Source organism: Amblyomma americanum, chromosome 5 (genome assembly GCF_052857255.1).
Source record: "Amblyomma americanum isolate KBUSLIRL-KWMA chromosome 5, ASM5285725v1, whole genome shotgun sequence".
Classification (NCBI taxonomy): domain Eukaryota; kingdom Metazoa; phylum Arthropoda; class Arachnida; order Ixodida; family Ixodidae; genus Amblyomma; species Amblyomma americanum.
The window spans coordinates 38,033,410-38,055,178 of NC_135501.1; the positions used below are offsets into that span (position 1 = coordinate 38,033,410).

Here is a 21,769-nt window from a genome sequence, read left to right on the forward strand (position 1 = left end):
TTGTGACCTTACGAAGTTAGCAGGAAGGAACAGAGGACTAAACGAGTTCGCAAAACACGCAGTTCTTGCCTCCGGAACTGCGGCATTCAATTTTCCTCTGGGAAGGGGTCCGGGTGGCGGAGCATCGGAGAAATGGAACGTCGGCGAGGCGAAGGCGAGTGGCGATTAGTGTACTGGGGGCGAAGCCTGGATGAGCCAGAAGAGACACTTGGCAATGGAGGGTCGGAATCGTATCTGAACGTGCGCACGGAATCCCCAGAACGAGGGTATCGCTGACGGCAAACACGTGCGACATGGATCCGAAGACCGCAAGCGTAGCATATTGGCCGATTGTGGTCGATACGCCGAGGGTTCGTAGGGTGTCGGCGGAGTCGACGAAGCCGGGCTGGCGGCAGTGGCATGGACGGCACTGGAGCATAAAAGGCTGTGCTGCTACGGCAGGCGGCAGGGGTGGGTGAGCGCCGTGTACTTGTGATTGCTTCACCATAGGTGAGCGGTACTGCCACAGGGGGAAGTGGGGAGCTGGATGGCAGAATTGCAGCGACTTGCTCCTGAATTGCACACCGGATAGTGGGCACAAAGGATGGCGCCAGGTCGGGAGTAGGGCAGATGGGGTCGGGAATGTGATGTAGCAGAGCAAGCCAGCACAAAAAGCGGGACTTCTTCGTACTGCTCAGAAGAGGAGACACCAAGGGCAAAGCCAGCATGACCCTCCGCAGACGCGCCGGACTGCCACGCAGAAGCGCTTTGCTTTCGTAATTCGTCGTAGCTTTAGGATAGCTGCATGACGGTAGCGACGGAGCTGGGGTTCTTCGCCAGGAGCATATGAAAATCGTCATTGGCGATCCCTTTGAGGATGTGGTTGACTTTATCAGTTTCGGTGATGGACGGTTTGACACGCTTTCATAAGTCAACGATGTCCCCTGTATAACTAGTGATTGTCTCGGCAGGAAGCTGAGTTTGAGCACGAAGACGTTGCTCGGCGCGAAGTTTCCGGACGGCGGGGCGGCCGAAAAGGTCTTTGAAGCTGGTCTTAACTGAGGACCAGGGTTGAAGGTCGGCTTCATGGCCCCGAAACCACAGGCTGGCAACGTCCGTGAGGTAGAAGAGGACCTTGCTAAGTTTAACGGAATCGTCCGACCTACTGTAACAGCGGACCCGCTCGCAGGAGGACCGCCAATCCTCGACATCCTGGTCGTCGGTGCCACTAAAGAGTGATGGGTCACGCTGGCGCTACACCCCGTGACAGAGGAGTGTGGTAGGGATGGCATATTATGGTTCGCCAGGACTTTGGAGGGTACGACGAGAAGCCTTCAGTTTCGAGTTTCCAGGGTGAGGACCGGGACGGGATCGAGTCACCTCCGCCAAGTGTAAAGGTTTATTCGAAGCGCAGGTCGAAGGCGTCGGTCGAACAGCGACACGACGGACACAATCACAGGCGTCCCTCGAAATCCAGGCCGCACAACGTCTACCTCTTCGCTTCGCTGCTTGAACTGCTGCCGGTCAGTCCCATTAAATAACTCAATTCTTTTTAGCTATTTCTAATAGGTGCCCGATTTGCAATTATAAATTTGTAACCGGCGGTTACAGAGAGGCATATCAATTTCCTGAATATTGCAAATGCGACTACCATGGCCGCTGCTGCTCAGCTGAGCAGGATGTTTTCTCACGTCATTCGAAAAAAATGTGGCTACGGCGCAGCGAAATGGGCGTAAATAAATTCGCGTCACTTCATGATGCCCGCATGCCCTGTTCATCTGCTACCTTTATTTGCCTGCGAGCGTCTGTAACGAACGTGATTACTCGAGCGCGGAGCGGCAGCGATTGTGAGCTTCTAAAAACCTGCGTGTCGGCAGCGTAGGTTGCTTCTCTGGTTTCCTTTGTCCTTGAATTTTCCGCGTTCTTAAACTTACTAGAGCGGTAGCTATGCTCGATGCAAAACTTGATTTTCAGTCCCTGTGCATGGCTAACTTTGAAGTGCCCCTTCCAAGTAGCAATTTTATCCCAAGAACCTTTACTCAGATACGGCCACGTGGTTTGACTATGACCAATGCGATAGTGTCTCCAAATTAGACCCGGGTCTTTTTCAAAATATGGTCCCTCACCGACCCCCATATTTCATGTTAATCGATTTGGACCAAAATTGATTTACATGCCAATTTGAATTTTCTCGATAGGATGACAGTCCCCAAATATGACCCGAACAACCTTCAAATTTGGCTCACTCTACATCCGAAATTTAACCATGAAGTATTTGGGCCAAAATGATGGCTACGCTAATATGAATGTTCTTAATATGATGGTGGCCTCCTAACCTTACATGGACATCCAGTAATTAAACCCGACCAACCCCCGAAATTTGACCATCATCCCCATATCAGCCTCACTACGCTACTGCAGGAAAAAGGCCCCTCTGTCCTTTGCGAACTGCGGCCACCGTGTCTCCCCAGAGTTCTTAATTTCATCCGGCCGCCTTACTTTCTGCTGCCTACTGCTACGCTTTTCTTTCTTGGAATCCACTCCGTTTACCTTAAGGGCTATCGGTTAACTTGCCTTTTAATTGCATGTCCAGGATAATTTGACTGCATCACGATTGGAACCTCCAAATTTGACCTGAGACACCAGCCGCATGAACCAAGTCAAACAAGAAGTAAGCAACAGCCAAATTATAGTAGAAGCAAGAACAGCTATCGCTCGACCATTTTCTGTATCATAGTTGAACCCTGCTAGCTATTTTTTCATTACACATAGATGAGTATTTGCATCTTCCTCAGTGCTCAGCCAGAATTCCTGGGGAATGCGTCCATTGAGAATTGTTTACATGGTCACGAAAGCTTTATCCCTTAACACGTTTCCAAATGCATTAACAAGGCTTATTTCAGATTTTTGAATTGTGCTAAGCAATATCGCATGGTGGTTGAGTGTGCAATGGCAACATATAGCTGCTTCCGGAAGATCTGCAGTATCAATGAAATCGCAGTCCTTCGAGGCTGAGATAATATTTAATTTGAACCGATTTCCTTATGCTTGAATAGAATGGTTGTTGATTGTGGAATTCTTCATGGAATTGGATGGTTGTTGCCGCTTGCATTCGAAGGTTTCCCGCTTTCACCGGCACCAAGCTCGGTTCCTGCCCCCCATGTAGGACTGAAACACGCGCATTGTGTTTTTATTTGTTTCGTTGGATGTGTTCTGTTTAAAAAGCGCTAACTCTGCGTTGTATGTTGCGGGAAGACATCTATGAAAGTGTAATATAAGCAAGTGGCTGTGTTAGTTTACACTGAACTCCTTAGTTCTTTTTGTGCAATGAGCAATGTGTGCCATGGAGTCACTCGCTGAGGCCTGTCTATGAGTTTGACACCAAAACATATGGGACAAAAAACATACACGACTTATGGTACATTGAGGCATAATAAAAGAGTAGGAAAAAATGCCATTTTACCCTAGCGACTTTATAAGGGAGATCCTATGTTAACAAAGAGTAAAAGGAAGGAAAAAGTGTCGCCCCCGAAAACTGCCCATAACTCTAATGCGCATTAATAAGGCTATGCTAGCACATGAAACTTCAAAAGCAATGTGTCTATTTTATTTGAATATGAGGGACAAGAAGTCAATATGTCTTAGCAGATTGTTAAAGCTGATTAGGAGAATGCTTTGTATGGCACAGAAGTTTGATAGTTGAAGAATAGTAATTGGGTCATCTGACACGACTTTGAAGCACCAGATTAGAAAGTGAACTGATAAACTTATACTTGTAACAAAGACGACTGGAAAGAACGGACAACGCGACTGCACTGGGTAGCAATATGCGCTGTCGCCCTAGTCTCTTAAACACAGTTTCAGCGCACCGCCTTGCCACAACTTAACCCGGCAATGCACTCGAATCAAGCGCTGCAAAATTTTAACAAGACAACCATGTCAGAGAAGTGTGCATTATATCTTTTGCGTGCTCTATAGATCGTTCCCAAATTATCGTAGCCTGGCCCCTGGATGCTTCTTGTCTAACATAAGGCAGCGCCCCTACCATCGTATTTCTGCCAATGTTATGTCTTCGAAATCATAAAACACATTATGTACTCTAGACTGCAAGGATGTTATGAACCATTAGGTTTTCCTACCCAAATAGGCAAAGCGTAAAAAGCCTTCTTGCACTAGCCAATTTGCTCTCCTTCTTCATGACTTGCGCTTGCTCCTTCACTGCAACACCGCGCTAGACATTCTTTCTTGCATGGCTTTTAAAGAGTGTGTGATAAGAACCCTCAAATTTATAAGACTGATTTCCTTGTTCTTTGACTTCCACTCAATTGCTCTAAACTGTATTCAAGAGTTAACAGTCAGTCGTCGGCAGCTGCAAATGCTAATTCTTATGCAATTTGCTTTTCCACTGCAATCTCGGGCATCTGCCAAGGATTGCATTTGTGCATCGCCTTTTGACTAGATTCATTGCGACCTTCTCTTCACAGTTTCGTATATTAAAACATTATTGACAGGCTATATCATCTGTCATCTCAAAACGAATCTCTGAGGCTTGCAAAGGAAGGTTGCACACCGCACCGCTAGCTGACAGAAATCACGGAGTCTGCGTTTACGCCACGATTCACGTCACTCCGTTCTGTGACGTCATAAGAGTTGCCGTGGCGTCATAAGAATTCCCTGAGTTTGAATCAGAGGGGCGGGAAAAAGCTTCTTCAACTTCGAATCCAAATTTCTTTGAAATAAATGCGTCTTTCGCGCCCGGACAAGCGGCAACAAAACCATGAAATGCTGAACTATCAGATTTTGCTAACAAAAAAAAATTGATAGAGTTCTCCTCAGTGTCCCTTTAATATGATGGTAGTCTCCAAACTTAACCCCGGCTGTCATCGGAAATTAGATGTCAAGCCACGAGGTAAGAATAGGGAAATCGTTTGAACATAGCGTTACATTTTTCGTTGCTGAATTGTGCTATCTGTGCCATTCTTCTATGTTTTCCCCTTGAAATAATGCCCGTTTCCCGGCGCTGTAGGTATCTGAATAAATAAATAAATTATCATTATAGAAGCAAGAGCTACCACTCTACCATTCGGTACCGCATACTTAAACAGCAGCTAATTGTTGGCCTCGGACCATCTCGTAACCAATTCAATTATTCCGAAACACGGTTCTTCCTGCTTTACTCCAAATAACAGAGATGTGTGTTAGCTACCTTAGACAACTTCATTTCAACTTCATTCATTTTTGTTCACGCCTTGAAAGACGACACTGTTCATCTACCCCACAGTGCTGTGGTTACTAAGCCCTTGCCCTTCGAACAGGTGGCTCCAGAAATCTACATAAGAAAAGAACTCATCGAGCTCATAATTTTGTAGACCATTTCAATGCTCAATGCTCAAGTATTGTCATTTAGGTTTGTTGAGAAGTAATAAATATCAAAAATATTAATCTATTAAAGAGGTCAGTCACTCACTCCTGTTTACAATCCAATACAATGCTCACTTCTTCATAATGTGCTCATCGCAAATTTTCGTTTTCAGCTGACGTGACGAAAAGGGGGTAATATAGAGCAGGCGGTGACTGTCAGAACACAGCACGCGAACTAAAGAATGCCGAGTGCGGCAGTAAAAAAAAAAGCATGCATTAGATGTATCACGTGCCAGTAGCTTTAATCAGTGTTTTATAGAGGCATGCATGTTCATGTCCTGCATCTCAATATCAACTTCCCATTCTTTTTAGCGGCACTGTCTTCATTCACACCTCGGTTTTCGGACACGTCAGCTCTCCGCTCCTCGTGCTCGCCACGCTCTTCATCGCCATCTCCTCGCACACACCATTGGGACGCGCACACTCGCAACGCTGGGCTGGCACGCGCAGCGCTCCGCTGTCCGACACACCACTGTCGCCGCACCGCGTTCGAAAATCCACGATGATTTGGTGTGCACCTTACATACGCCCCCCTTCTAAAGAGTTATTTCGCAGAAAAAAACTGCCGTTGGTGCACACAACACGTATGTTCATGTGGGAAGTAGACAAACGCCGCTGATGCACGAACAATAATGTTCACGTGATAAACGGACAAGATAGACGTCGCCGTAATCACAGAAGGAACATTACACAGTGACTCATGGAGGTGCATGGAAAGGCGCATAGAGGAAACATGTGGTCTAACATAATACATCCAGAAAAAGGGAAAATAAAAACCACACAAATCTTCGGGCACAAACTTTAAACCCGTCTGCTTCGTAAAGGTGATAATTTTCCCACTGAACAACACATAACCGGAAAACGAAGAAAAATAAACAACTTTTAGACACTCTTAGACTACCTTTGCACAGGTAACCATTGCAAACCCACCGGATAGCAGCACTGTTCATTGGGCATTACTGTCCGGTAATTTATAAACCACTCATGCAACCAGCGCATTACGAGAAAAGAAGACGCCTGCATGGTCTCTTGGGACGCACGCCCTTCGTACCGTTAAATATATTGATGTGGAATAGCTTCATAGTGTGGCCTAAATCTATCCAATAATCCACGTCGTTTTTTTTTCCGCAAACCGCAACTGAACCTTTCAGCTCCATTAGCAGTTTATTGTGGCAGCTCGGCAAAAGAATGAGGGGACGATCTCCAGCCTTTAAATGCCGCTTCTGGCTGTTCTTGATATAGTATTTCTTCTGAGATTGTTGGGAACGCAGCAAACTTTTGGGGTGCCGCTCTCACAGTTTGCTTGAGACGTTTCCTTAGATTGAGAACGAAACCATAGGTCGTCTTCGTGCCTTCTCCCAGCTCCTCTCTTGTCCAAAGCTCTCTGAAGACTGCGAGCGGTTTTCGCACATGTCGTCCAAATATCAACAAAAAAAGGAGAAAACCCAAGACTCGCCTGCGGCGCCTCTCTGTATGCGAACAGAAGCTCTGGCGATATTATGATGCCATGTTTTGGGCAGCTCCTGACAGCTTCCGCAGCATCTGCTTGAGCGTGCTGTTAAATTTTTCCACCATACCATTGCACATTGCACATTGCACAATGCACATAAGGGTCGTGCTGAGATGTTTCATTGCTAAGAGATCATTGAGCTCTCTCATCATTTCGGAAGTGAAACAGGAGCCCTGATAACAAAAGATCTTTCTCGGAAAACCTATTCTTGAAAACATCTCGACCAAACCTTCTGCTACGGTTGCTGAATCTATTTTGGCAGAGCCACGGCGTCGAGATACCGCGTGGCAAAATTTACGAGAGTGAGAATATGTCTATTCCATTTCACAGATGTGGGTGACAGCGGACCGACAATATCGACAGCGACCGAATCAAATGCGTTTCGATAAGAGGCATGCTTCCCAATGGAGCTTTCCCTACTCTGCTTTTCGGGCACGTCCTTTAGCAGGTGTCCCAGGACCTGATATACCTCTTAATCTTCTCCTGCAGTCCCGGTCAGTAGAATTCTTCCAGAACTCGATCTGTCTTCTTAATGCCCTGATGCCCCGCAAACGGGTTATTGTGGGCGAGCCTTCACACCTGTGATCGGCAAGAGTTGGGAAGTACTACCTGTCGAATTTCTCTGCGGGAGGCGAGATGATAGAGGCGGTACAGCAAACCATTTTCAACAGAATACGAGTGCGAAGTGTCGTGCTTGCCATGGAACACCTTTCCTACTTTCACCCAACACGCTTCAATGACTCATCGTTTCTTTGCTCTGCTTGTTGCACTTCCATGGTGAACCTCATAGGACCAACGCTTAAAGCAGTACTTTCCCTCCTTTGATCAGAAACTTCCTTTCCAGCCAACACCATTTTTTGGCCCTCGACCTCACCCTTTTCACTGGCTACCTCGTCATTGACTCTGGCAGGACGTAATTTATCAACGCCCTTGGTCAACGGCGTCACGAAACGCCAGAGGCTTACAGCAGGCTATCCAAGGATGCCTTTAGGCGACACGGACCCTCAGTCCATCGGCTTCCACCTCCGCACTTGCGAAGAACTCAGGAGGCTTGTGCCGGTGATCAAATGAGGTCACTGCAGCCCGGACCCAACGTCCGACGGCTGCCACCTCCACGCTTGAATGACGCGACCTCTGCTGCGCTGTCTCCCTTCACACCTCGGTTTTCTGACACGTCAGCTCTCCGGTCCTCGTACTCGCCACGCTCTTCCTCGCCATCTTCTCGCACACACCATTCGCATGTGCGCACGCGCAACGCTGGGCTGGCACGCGCAGGGCTCCGCTGTCCGGCGCACCGCGTTCGAAAATCCACGATGATTTGGTGGGCACCTCACACTCTCTGCTTTAGATTCATCGCTTCTAGGGAGTCCTCACCCCCCTCCTGCCCATCGGTGCAGCGAATAAGCGATGCGCGACGGGCCTGCGATGGTAGTTGCTTTCAGCGGTGGCCCTTGTTTAGCCCAGGTTGCTCTTCCCCAGAGGCCCATCACTGATTTAACTGCTCCCCGCAACATCTACAATACCGTGAGCACCTCTATGTTCCTTTTGACTTTGAGAACATGACACATAGGTTTGTCCTTCGCGGTACAGTCCGGGAGCCCTTGCAGCCCCCTTAAGGTAGGCCTAATCGCATCGTCAAGCCTGGTAAAAAGTTCGACTCTACCAGCGGTATCTTACCAGTTCTCACCTACGGGACAGAAACATGGAGGCTAACGAAAAGGGTTCAGCTTAAGGACAGCACAGCGAGTCATGGAAAGGAAAATGATAGGTGTAATGTTAAGAGACCGGAAGCGGGCAGAGTGGGCGAAGGAACAAACGTGTGTTAATGACATCCTAGTCGAAATCAAGAGGAAGACATGGGCTTGTGCCGGGCATGTAATTCGAAGACAAGATGACCGCTCGTCCTTAAGGGTAACGGAGTGGACTCCAACAGAAAGTAAGCGTAGTAGGGAGCGGCAGAACGTTAGGTGAGATTAAGATGAGATTAAGAAGTTTGTAGGCAAAGGGTGGATGCAGCTGGAAAAGATAGGGTTAAATGAAGAGATATTGCAGAGACCTTTGCCGTGCAGTGGGTGTAGTCAGGCTGATGATGATTATGATGATGATAATGATTACTTGATTTTTACGGTGCCCACCATCCCGTGTCTATATACCGCAATATGCAGTCATTGCTGAAGACCCGCTGTCCTCTGAAATTCCCAGACATAATTTAAAAATAACTTAGCAAGGATTTTAAACTGTAAGGTCCACGCAGTACTTTCAAATTTCACTTGTCGGCGCGCCATTTCATCGCTTTGTTTGTGATTGAAGACGCGAAAAGAGTTTTTTTTATTGATCGCATCTAGGCGAACCCGGTTCCACCTTGTTTCAGAATGTTCTAAACGTTTGCACGCTGTATCTCGAAGGTTCGCTATCAGCTTTAAATTGAGCGCGGATGACAGCGGCGGACATTCTGTTCGGCGATCGCCGAGGAGGCTTGCTGCTACGCCGCTGCCGAGTGATTAAGTCCATTGTAGGCGCAAGTCAGCCCTCAAAAAGAGTTGTTTAGAAGCGCTTTTCTCTCTTTTCCTGCTTTTCGGACTGCAGTCCCCATTACGTGAAATCTGGTGGAGCGGCGAACAAATGTACCTGACATCCTCACCCCTGCAAGCAGCCAAAGCAGCCCGAACCGTCTCGAAGAGGCAGATCACGAGAGAGCCGCAGAAAGCGTCTCAACTGAAGAAAAATAGCGAAAGAGCTATCGTCTCCAGAGGCGTTCACCTGAATACGGACTACTACCGGTGTGCGCGTTTGCGAAGAAGGAGTCCTCAATGCCGACGTCAGCCATTGCTATGACACCAGGCCCCATTTTTTTTTTGCACCATATCCGACACCCGCCCACGCTCAACTGTTCACCAGGTGAGCATCCTGAATAATGGCTCAAACAGTTTCCTCGTGTCGCCGTATTCAACAGTTTCAATGACCAGACTAAATTGAGCCACATTTTCTTTGCCCTAGAAGGTCCAGCCAGAATTTCGTCCTGAAATCACGAAGCTTTTCTGGTGATGCAAGGATAATTCAAGAAGGAGTTCCTAAAACCATTGAGAAGCTTCGTCAAGAAAGAAAAAGCTCAGCTTCTTCTACAGTCATGCACACAGGAAAGGAATGAGACGGTGACCCAATACGTAGAAGATATGAAGCGCCTTTTTCGACGTCTCGATCCTGACATGACGGACGAGAAGAAGGTGGAGCTTTTGGTGCGTGGTGCTAAAGAGGCAGTTTTCGTTGGTCTCACCCGCAGTTCATTGAAGACTGACGCTGGATTCACCAGGGAAGCAGCCACCATTGAGAAACATTTGGCGACACAAGCCCTCTATTTCTCTCGACAGCTCTAAATGACCTCAACAACCATTTCGGATGGCACAGAATTCTGAAGCAACCTGCTCGATTTCATGCGAGAAGTTTTAACGGAAGACCTGCATCACCTATTCCCATTTTTAAACCAGCCTCAAGTAGCGACGCTTGAAGAAATCGTCCGCTGAGAAGTGCGGCATGCTCTTGGCTCTCGGTCATCGAGGCCTCCAGCTGAAGCGCCAGCCTTGACTATACGCGCCACTGCAGTACGCAGTCCTCAGCCCCATCGACACATCAAAAGCCTGCCTCTTCGACGCGAACCAGCTGTTCCCGAAAGCCGCCCCCCCCCCCCCCTCCTGCCCCCGCTCTCCCAACCTACGAACGACGCTCAAACTCCAGGAAATGCGATGCCTGTAGGACTTCCGCCAGCCACCCGATGTTCCTTCATTGGAATGAAGGAGGCCATTTTCTTCGTCACTGCCCGTACCACCTTAACGGCCTTCGTGGCTTTCTATTTCACGCACCACGACCAAGCTTCATCCAACGTCGTCAAGAAATCGACAAGCACCTGCATCGAGAGGAGTATGCTCCCAACCGCCTTTCGCGTTCACCATAGCCGTCAGCTTCGCGGTTCGGGAACCCACACCGCAGCTCCGCAGCCGTAGTACGAGGAAGATCTCTCAGTCCCCGTAGGTGAAACTGAAAACAGCGATCACTGGAGGTGAGGTTGTTGACGACAGAAACGCAGATCATCCAATGACCATGCTGCATGGAGACGCCTTCCCCGACACGCCGACGCCGTATACAATCAGAGCCTCGACAAAGATGCTAACCTCCTTCAAAATGACGCCGCCACACAGAAAACCTTCGACGACACGCCCTACCCACGATTAATATACCCGACGAAGCTTTGGCGCGGCGTCGAGGACGACGTGCAACGCAAAAGCCAGGACATCCTGCTATGAAGTCGTTATTGACGGCCGGAAGCTTAACACTCTAGTGCACACAGGAGCCGATAACTCGCTGATGAATAGAACAGTCGCCGCGCAGTTGGGAAAGTCATGACCACTCGAGACGGCCCAAAAATTCGCACCACAGGAGGCAACCTCTTTACGCCATCGGAGCGATGCACAGCACGGGTCACCGTAAGGGGATATACCTTTCCAGCGTCCTTCGTAGTGCTAGCAATGTCCCCGTGACTTATTACTGGAATAGATTTCCTTAATGAACATGAGGCGATCGTCGACCTGCGTTCCAAGAACATCACGCTTTCAACGGTCGAAGCCATCCTTTCGATGACAAACGAGGAGCAGCACATTCCCTCAGGGTCCCGGATGAAGAAGTGAGCGTCCCACCCCGGTCAGGTGTCATGGTCAAAGTAAATGTCACGGATGCCAAGAAGATAGAAGCTTTCATCGAGGGGAAGAGGGAGTTGCTTCTTGACCGAGGAAACGGCATCGCAAGTGGCATCGTAAATTTTTGCAATGATCATACTGAAGTACTGCTGAAGAACTTCAGGGCAGAACCCCGGCACGTTAACAGAGGAACGACGATTTCGTTCTTCGACGAAATAGCCGACGTACGAGATTCCTTCGCCCTCCCTGACCGATACACAGAAAATTTGTGGCATTATGCAAATCGCAATCATTTCAGGGTATCTTTACTGCGATCGAGTTATTATTGCCGCGAGTGGGCTTCGAACCCGCGGTGGAGCGAACAGATCTTCGCAGGCCACTGCACGAGCACTATGCTGCCGCCGAAACCGATCGCACCTTCCGTTAAACTCCCACACTTGGGCTCCGCACTGCACGTCGTAGCCTTCATCAACTTGCATGCGGCTGCAATAAGCACATTAGCCTCTTACCCCGCGAACACGCCTTGGTCGCTGAGTGGTTAAGGCGCTCATATACTGATCCGGAGCACCTGGGATCGAACACGAGCGCGGCGGCGGTGTTTCGTTGACGGCGAAACTCAAAAGGCGCCCGTGTGACGTACGATGTCATTGCACGTTAAAGATCTCAGGGGTTCGAAACTGCTCCACTGTGGCAGCTATTTATTCCTTTCTTCTTTAGCTTCATGTTTTATGATAGTTTCCCTTCCGGCGCGGTTCGGATGTCCATCGAGATATGTGAGGAAGTTATTGCGTCATTTGCTTTCGTCAAACCCAATTCTTTTTTCTACCCTGCAGAGTCAGCAGATGGGCGTGAAGCCTTTGAGGGAGTCACGTGAAGGAATGAAACGCGCATACCTGGCTCACTGGGTGAATGGAAACCTTATTCGCGCACTGAGCTACGTGGCGATAGTAAAAGACAGGTGTGCGCTGCATGCGTTGGCAGAAAAGTGGCGCTGGAGCAATATGCGCTGTCGTTGACAACATTGTGACAGAACGTGGCACTTGAGACCCCCGACGTTGAGTAAATTGGCAAAGACGTTGAAAATGAAAGACTAAGTTGATTTACAGGAGACGAAAAACAAGGCTGAGATTTTTAAACGAATTTGACAAGCCCGGGATGGCTCAGCCTGCAAAGAGAAGGATAGCACACCTGGGTCTTCTCAGCAACAGCAGATCGCGGTAGTATCTACCTGATAATAATAACTGGTTTTGGGGGAAATAAATGGCTCAGTTTCTGTCTCATATATCGTTGGACCCCAGAAGGGAAGAGATAATAGAGGGAGTGAAAGAAGAAAGGAAGAAAGAGGTGCCGTAGTGGAGGGCTCGGGAAGAATTTCGCCCACCTGGGGATCTTTAACATGCACTGACATCGATCGCACAACACACGAGCGCCTTAGCGTTTTTCCTCCATAAAAACGCAGCCGCCGCGGTCGGGTACGAGCCCGGGAACTCCAGATCAGTAGTCGAGCGCTCTAACCACTGAGCAACCGCGGCGGGTGAATCTACCAGCAAAATCCTTTTTTCGCACAATAATTCTTCCTTAGCAGTGCTAAACCGCCAATATTGTGTTCTCCCTCGTCAAAGGCCCGAAGAAAACCTGTTGCAAAGCTTCGCATTATAACCGACGAAGACACATGCTCTGTGCGCCAAAGCCCCTACTGCGTCTCAACTTGCGAATGCCAAGCCATCCGGCACCAAGTTGAGTAAGTGCTCCGTGACGATGTCATCCAGCCATCAAAGAGCTCATGTGCAGCCGCGGTCGTCCTGGCGAATAAGCAGGGTTATCTCCAGTTTTACGTCGATTTGCGCCGACTGTGCAACGTAACCAAGAAAGATGTCTACCCGCTACCCCGCATCGACCTTACCTTAGAACGCCTCCGCGGTGTAAATACTTCTCTCTCATGGCCCTAAAGAGCGGTTATTGGCAAATCGAAAGCCTATGCAAGGGACCGCGAGGAGGCCGCCTTCACACCCGACGGGCTGCGAGTTGAAGTTATTTCTATTTGGACTTCGTTCTGCCCTAGCAACGTCCAGCGTGTAATAACCAGAGTAGTACCAGGCCCCAAGCGGCATATTTGGCTCGTATACAACATTTACGTTGGCGTCGTCTTCTGGACCTTTGACTGTCGTCTGAAAAGGTTTCGAACGCTGCTAGGGGCCATCAAGTCATCACAGCTCCTCAGAAAACAAGTAAATGCCATTTTACTTGTGAGCAGCTGCTGTTTCCAGCCCACATGGTAAGCAACCATGGAATACAAACGGGGCCGATAAAACTGCTGCTGTTGCACAGTTCCCGCAGCAAAACGACAAAAAAGCGTCGCGTCGAATCTTGGGCTGCATGCGCATTACCGATTACTTGCAAAGATCTTTTCGCGCAACACCTTGCCTTTGACGCAGCTAACAAAGTCTGATGTTCTATCCAAGTGAGAAGCTCCACAAAATAAAACATTCGAGGAACTTAAGCGCTGATACAGTCGCCGCGAAATCTAAATTGATGCAGACGTGCGCAATGTTGGCTTCAGGGTCGTTCTCGTCCCGAAGCAGCAAGGGAGCGAGGGGGGTAATAGCTTACACCAGGTGCTCTTTACCGAAGGCATAGGCGAAGTTTTCCACGACAGGGGAAGAGGGCCTTCCGATTGTGTGAGCAATGTCGAAATTTCCCCGTACTTGTAAGACAGACATTTCAAAGTTGTGACTCATCATTATGTCATGTCGGTGCTTTCGCTCAGCGGTTATGGCGCTTCGGCTGCTGGCCCGAAAGATGCGGGTTCGATCCCGGCCGCGGTGCTTGAATTTCGATGGAGGCGCAAATCTAGAGGCCCGTGTACTGTGCGACGTCAGTGCACGTTAAAGATCCCCAGATGGTCCAAATTTCCAGAGCCCTTCACTCCGGCGTCCCTCATAGCCTGAGTTGCTTTGGGGCGTTAAACCCCCACGATCCGCAAACCGTCTTGTGTCATGCTGGATCGCCCGCTTGAAAGAACCGTCTGGCCGCTCGCTCAATGGAGTGGGCAATGCGAATGTTTCAGCGTTAGCTGCGTTGTACCAGCGAATATTTTTTTACAGACATCTATCTTTTTCCGCCGAAGTACACAGCCAGACGTGAATCGGGGCTTCTTCTGGAGCGGTGTTCGGCTGCACTGGTATGGTTGCAGTAGTTTTCGAACCAACCGTTTTCCGCAGCTGAGGCGGACACCTCATAAATAAGGCTGCCTGTCCCCTCCCACATTCTCTCCCTTCTCACACCCTGCCACCTTCCTCTGTTGATAGGTGGCGCTGCGGACCCATAGGCACTCGAGAGATAGGAGCGTGTAAAGCCCCGTAGCAGTTGATTTTACCGCGCAGCACAATGACCGTGGTGCTAAAAAAACAAAAAGGAAATTACCGGAAATGCTACAGACACAGGACTACATAATGTTCTGAAGGGTCACGTAGCACAAGCAGTAAACGATATGCCCCGGGATTCGAGGATATACGGCCACAGACCGTAGGTGACGAACCTTGTATTCGTGCTAGCCGAGGCACTGTGGTGGAACAAACAGGTCGAGAGGGGCGCAGTAACTGTTAATCGCGGGATGCAGAAGTTACGCCTGGAGCAGGGCTTCGAAGTGGCAGAAGTAAACCGAGGTGTACGTGGAGCGGGCATTGCCAGTTCTTGACAACATTGCATCCATTTTAGTTGAATGAATATTCCTAAGAGACAAGCACATCACACAAGACTGCAGCCGCATAAAACTACTTATATAATGCTGCAGATTGGCGCAGGCGCTTTCTCAGATTAAAACCAAATGTTATTTGGCACCCGAAATTTAACGCAGGTGAAATCAGTGATCAATTTGATCTCTGACGACTACAAACACGCTACCAAGCGACGACTACTAAGCGCTCATCGCTGTCTCTCTGCCTGCCGGACATTGGGTCACAACAGCGTGACGATATTTCGCGTTGTGTCTCTTACCTCGCGACAGGAGTGGGAGGAGCCTCGTTGTTTGTGGCTTCTGCGAAAGTTTTGTATACAAAAATTGTTTTACATCAGAGACCGGAGACACGTTTGCAGCTGACTGTGCCGCCTATCTCGTTTCGGCAGGTCAATAAATATTATTATGCGCATTTTATGAACTAACATTTCTTGAACGTAGTTACGTTAGTGAACGAAAATATTATGACATCTGAAATTTAACGGCATACAGCAATTCTGTTCGCACGGACCAGTTCGCAAGACTATCATCTTGTAGCTGTGTCTGTGAGCACACACTCGCATTTGCAAATAATGTCTGTCTGTTTGGCCAACAACAACCCAAGGTTTCCTCATCTCTGAAAATGCAAATAATATGTAAATGACATAATTAATGCACATATATTAGGGTTCTTTTGTTTTCTTAATTTAGGTTGCTAGATGCCTTATACCCTTTTTTAGATTAAGTTTAGGTCGAGCTGTTATAGTCACTGAATAAAACTTCATCGTAGTAGTTCGATTTCTTGCTCTCAACAAGTAGATATATTTCTTGTTGGTATTGATAGCAGGCAAACACATTGCTTATTTTGTGTTTCTTACTCTCTTTTTATCACAACCTAAATATAATAAACTCAATTCGTGTATTAGGCCACCGACATCTCAAAGGAATGCCAATTAAAACAGCGATGAAAACTTACCTGCCCCGGCTGCCATCTTCATACACTCTAAGAACGTTCTTGCAACCTGGTCTCCGATGATGTCAGCAAGTTCCTCCTCATTTATTTTCTCCACGTCGGTCACAGATCTCACACCCTTGAGATCCAAGTAGGCCAATACTTGGGTCCGCTGGTCTTCACTCCAATCAGGGAAAACAGCTTCGAGGACATGAGCGAAGGCGTCCATGGATGCTAGGTGAAGGGCTCCTGGAAGTTGGGACGCATCAAAATTTGCCTCTGATAATGCTTTAAATCTGTGTGCGAAGCATTTCATTCACTATAAATACAGACATATATTAGAAATTTTGAAGTTAGCGTTTTTGTCGTACAAAGATTTATGCACTTTCAAAGCATTGCAGGCACAAATTTGGGACCCATAAAAATGGGGCAGTGAAAAACAATTTTTAATCGGAAAGCGCAGAGAACACTGTTCACAAAAACAGAAACTATTGAACTCTTTTCCTCATTCACACCTTTAATTTTTTCGAAAGAAATAAGCCTTCTATGATTTTCCTCATAGTAACACTGAGCGGTGATGAGTTGGCTAGTTTTTTCAAACACTTTATTTAAAATGTCACGCTGCACCGAGGGGTGCTCAAATTTTTCTCTCACTGCGGGCATCAACAATGCTCGAGTAGCTCTGTTTTTCTAGCCCGTTTCTATTTTTCTACTTCTTACCACTTTGCCATTTTTCCAGGCTCTCGATTATTAAGACACACTGGGTTAACAACGCCGCTGCCTTCGATTCCCTCCACTGTTGAAAGGACGGGGAGCTAACACTCCGTGCTTTCGTCCTCTAATTAGAAAATGAGAATAGTAAAAGTTGCGCAAACAGGTGTTTGGAGTTCTACGTGTGGTTGGTAAATATTTATTATACTCTGCATGACGGCCCCAACCTGCGATTTCTCGGGCAGAGATGCAAAGTGATTACGGAGACAAGGAAACAATTACATTTTAAGTAGTTTTAAAGACGCAGCAGAAGCAATTGAATATGGCAGGAAGTATATACCTTAATATTAGACGCTGCGGTGGCTAACTGATTATGGCGCTCGGCTGCTGGCCCGAAAGGCACGGGTTCGATCCCGTGGAGGCGAAATTCTAGAGGCATGTGTACTTCGTGAGGTCAGTGCACGTTAAAGAACCCCAGGTGGTCGAAACTTCCGGAGTCCTTCACTACGGCGTCCCTCATAGCCTGACTAGCTTTGGGACGTTAAACCCATATGAACCAAACCACAACTTAATATTACCCCGGCATTTCATTAAGGTTTTCTTTTGACGCCAGATCTTTGCCAGCGACCTCAATCTGCGAACTTGTTTGCACGCCTTGGGCACCCTGAATACGATCGCCATTTCCCATTTATATCCGGAAGCTTCTCGTACCTCTGCTATGCTTTTGAAAGTCATCATCATCATCATCAGCCTTACTACACCCACTGCAGGGCAAAGGCCTCTCCCATGTCTCTCCAATTAACCCTAACCTTTGCCAGCTGCATCCACCCTTTGCCTGCAAACTTCTTAATCTCATCCGCCCACCTAACCTTCTGCCGCCCCCTGCTACGCTTACTTTCTCTTGGAACCCACTCCGTTACCCTTAAGGACCAGCGGGTATCTTGCCTTCGCATTACATGCCCTGCCCAAGCCCATTTCTTTCTCTTGATTTCGACTAGGATGTCATTAACCCGTGTTTGTTCCCTCACCCACTCTGCCCGCTTCCGATCTCTTAACGTTACACCTATCATTTTTCTTTCCATGGCTCGCTGCGTTGTCCTTAACCTAAGCTGAACTCTTTTCGTTAGCCTCCACGTTTCTGCCCCGTAGGTGAGTACCGGTAAGATTATGCTGTTGTACACTTTCCTCTTGAGGGAAATTGGTAAACTGCCACTCATGATCTGCGAGAATTTGCCATATGCGCTCCAGCCCATTCTTATCCTTCTAGTTATCTCCCTCTCATGATCTGGATCAGCTGTCACTACCTGCCCTAAGTAGACGTATTCCGGCACAATTTCTAGGCTCTCGCTGCCAATTGTGAACTGTTGTTCCCTTGCTAGGCTGTTGAACATTACCTTGGTTTTCTGCATGTTAATTTTTAGACCCATCGATCTGCTCTGCCTGTCTAACTCATTGATCATGATTTGCAGTTCACCTCCTGAGTGACTCAGCAAGGCAATGTCATCAGCAAATCGCAGATTATTTAGGTATTGTCCATTTATTCTTATTCCCAACTGTTCCCAATTCAGGCTTCGAAATACCTCCTGCAAACATGCGGTGAACAGCATTGGCGAAATCGTGTCTCCTTGCCTGACGCCCTTCCTTATTGGAATTTTATTGCTGACTTTATGGAGGACTATAGTAGCTGTGCAGTTGCTATATATATCTTCCAGTATTTTGACATAAGGCTCTTCTACCCCCTGATTACGCAATGCCTGTATGACTGCTGAGGTTTCCACTGAGTCGAATGCTTTCTCGTAATCAATGAAAGCTATATATAGAGGTTGGTTATATTCTGCGCATTTCTCTATCACCTGATTGATAGTGTGAATATGATCTATTGTGGAATATCCTTTACGAAAGCCTGCCTGATCATTTGGTTGATTAAAGTCTAACGTTGCCCTGACTCTATTAGCGATTACCTTAGTAAATATTTTGTAGGCAACGGATAGTAAGCTGATCGGCCTGTAATTTTTGAAGTCCTTGGCGTCTCCCTTCTTATGAATTAGGATAATGTTTGCATTCTTCCAAGCTTCTGGTACAGTTGAGGTCATAAGGCATTGCGTATACACGGTGGCTAGTTTTTCTAGCACGACGTCCCCTCCATCCTTCAACAGATCTGCTGTTACCTGATCCTCCCCAGCTGCTTTCCCCCTTTTCATTGCTTCTAAGGCTTTCTGTACTTCGTCTTTCGTTACTGGTGGGATGAAGCATTGCTGTGCACTGCTGTCTTTCTCATTAGCGCTCTGATTACATTGACTACTGTACAGGTCTGTGTAGAACTCTTCGGCTACGTTAACTATCTTATCCATAATGCTAATGACATTTCCCTGCTTGTCTCTTAATGCATACATCTGGTTTTTACCTATGCCTAGTTTCCTCTTCACTGTTTTTAGGCTACCTTCGTTCTTTATAGCATGCTCGATTCCCTCCATATTAAACTTCCTTATGTCGGCTACCTTGCGCTTATTTATTAACTTTGATAGCTCCGTTAGTTCTATTCTATCGGTAGTGTTAGATGCCTTCATGTTTTGGCGCTTCTTAATCAGATCTTTCGTCACCTGAGATAGCTTCCCGGTATCTCTTCGAACTCTCCTACCGCCTACTTCTACTGCGCACTCCGTAATTATTGATGTCAGGTTATCGTGCATTGAATGAACATCAAGATCATCTTCTTCAGTTAAAGCCGAATATCTGTTTTGCAGCGCTATCCTAAACTCCTGTGCTTTCCCTCTTACGGCTAACTCGTTAATGGTCTTCTTCTTCGCTAGCTTCTTCCGTTTACTCTTCAAGTCTAAGCTAATTCTAGACCTTACCATTCTATGGTCGCTGCAACGCACCCTTCCGAGGACGGCAACATCCTGAATGATGCCAGGTTTAGCGCATAGTATGAAGTTGATGTCATTTTTAATCTCACCATTGGGGCTCTTCCAGGTCTACTTCCTGTTTTCTCGTTTGCGGAAGAAGGTATTCATGATCCGTAAATTATTACTATCCGCGAATTCGACTAATAACTCTACCCTGCTATTTCTAGAGCCTATCCCATAGTCACCTACCGCGTGGTCGTCTGCCTGCTTCTTGCCCACCTTCGCATTGAAGTCGCCCATCAGTACAGTGTACTGCGATTTTGCTTTATTCATTGCTGATTCTACGTCCTCATAGGAACTTTCAACGGTCTGGTCATCATGGCTGGATGTGGGTGCGTAGGCCTGCACCACTTTCAGCTTGTACCTCCTATTCAGCCTAATTACTATAGCTGCTACCCTCTCGTTAATACTGTAGAACTCCTCTACGTTGCCAGCTATATCATTATTAATGAGGAAACCCACACCTAGTTCTCGTCTATCCTCTAACCCGCGATAGCACAGTATGTGTCCGTCCTTTAGTACTGTATACGCCTCACCTGTCCTCCTAACGTCGCTAAGCCCTATCACATCCCATTTAATTCCCGCTAGTTCCTCAAACAGCACTGCTAGGCTAGCCTCACTAGCTAAAGTTCTAGCGTTAAACGTTGCCAGGTTCAGATTCCAATGGCGGCCTGTCCGTAGCCAGAGATTCTTAGCACCCTCCGCTGCGTCACAGGTCTGACCGCCGCCGTGGTCAGTTGCTCTGCAGCCGCTGAGGACTGAGGGCCGAGGGTTAATTGGTTTGATCATAGAAGGTTGTGGCCAAGTACTACACCAGGGTGGCCAAATCCTGCTCTGGTGAGAGAGTGCGTTGTCGGTTCTGGTCACCGAGATAAGGCCGCACTCCAGGCCTGGTTATGCATTTCCATCGACACGCGGATTTTTTTTTTTAAACCCGGTGGAGAGTTTCGCGGCACCAGGATTTGAACCCCGGTCCTCTTGCACGCGAGGCGGATGTTCTACCTCTACGCCATCGCTGCATCTGCTTTTGAAAGTAGGGGTGAAGAAATTCATCATCACCATCAACTTAACAACGTCCGTCGAAGCAGAAAGACCTCTCCCAAATCCAAATCTCCGTAAACTGGATGGCGGATTTCCTTTATTTCGCGAATATACTCCTGCCAACAACGTAGCAAAGCATGCTCGAAGCGTCATCCGTGATTGTCAGGACATTCTGGGTGGCTTGATGGTTTTTTTTTCCGCCAAGATTATTCTTAATCGCTGCACTGCTGCACTCTCGGTAAGTTTCGAGCGGGTGGAGTGACCGACTTCTCCCGGCGTGCGAAAGAATAGGTTCGGACTGCAGGCCTGCGATAGGGGCTACGCCTGAATAGCCGTTTACCGAAGCCATGAGAAGCAGACGAATTGAGTAAAATACACTTTTACTTGCATAAAGAATCACAAATAAATATTACAATACCAAGAATAATAACCTGCGAGAGGCAATAAACCAGATCACAGCTGCGATCCCAACAAACGCGTAGATATGAGGAAGCAAGAAAAGGGTAATAGTTCCAATAACGAGGGTGTCAGATTGGGAGACACGGCCTCACCAACGCTATTCACCGCCTGTTTGCAGGAGGTTTTCAGAGTCCTGGATTGGGTACGCTTGTGGATAAGAGTTAATGGAGAATACCTAATAATCTGCGATTTGCCGAGGACATTATTGCATCGCTGTGTCACTCAAGAGATAAATTGCAAAGCTTGATCGATGATTTAGACACACAGAGCAGAAAGCTGGCTCTAAAAATATTGTGCAGAAAACCAAAAGAATGTTCAACAGTCTCGCATGGGAAGCGCAATTCATAATTGGCAGCGACGTGCTGTAAGTGTTAAGGGAATACGTCT

General features: G+C 47.7%; 1 protein-coding gene across 2 annotated transcripts in view; it reads right to left on the minus strand.

The window, feature by feature from the left end:
• The window catches only part of LOC144132383 (uncharacterized), a 53,633-nt gene that overhangs the window by 25,002 nt on the left and 6,862 nt on the right, over positions 1-21,769 (minus strand). For both annotated transcript variants that reach the window (XM_077664741.1, XM_077664742.1), the window contains exons 2-3: positions 16,290-16,514; positions 15,595-15,634 (exon numbers count right to left, since the gene is read on the minus strand). In XM_077664741.1, coding sequence (XP_077520867.1) covers positions 15,595-15,634; positions 16,290-16,494 — 245 coding nt within the window. In that variant the 5' untranslated portion in view covers positions 16,495-16,514. The remainder of the gene's footprint in view (positions 1-15,594; positions 15,635-16,289; positions 16,515-21,769) is intronic.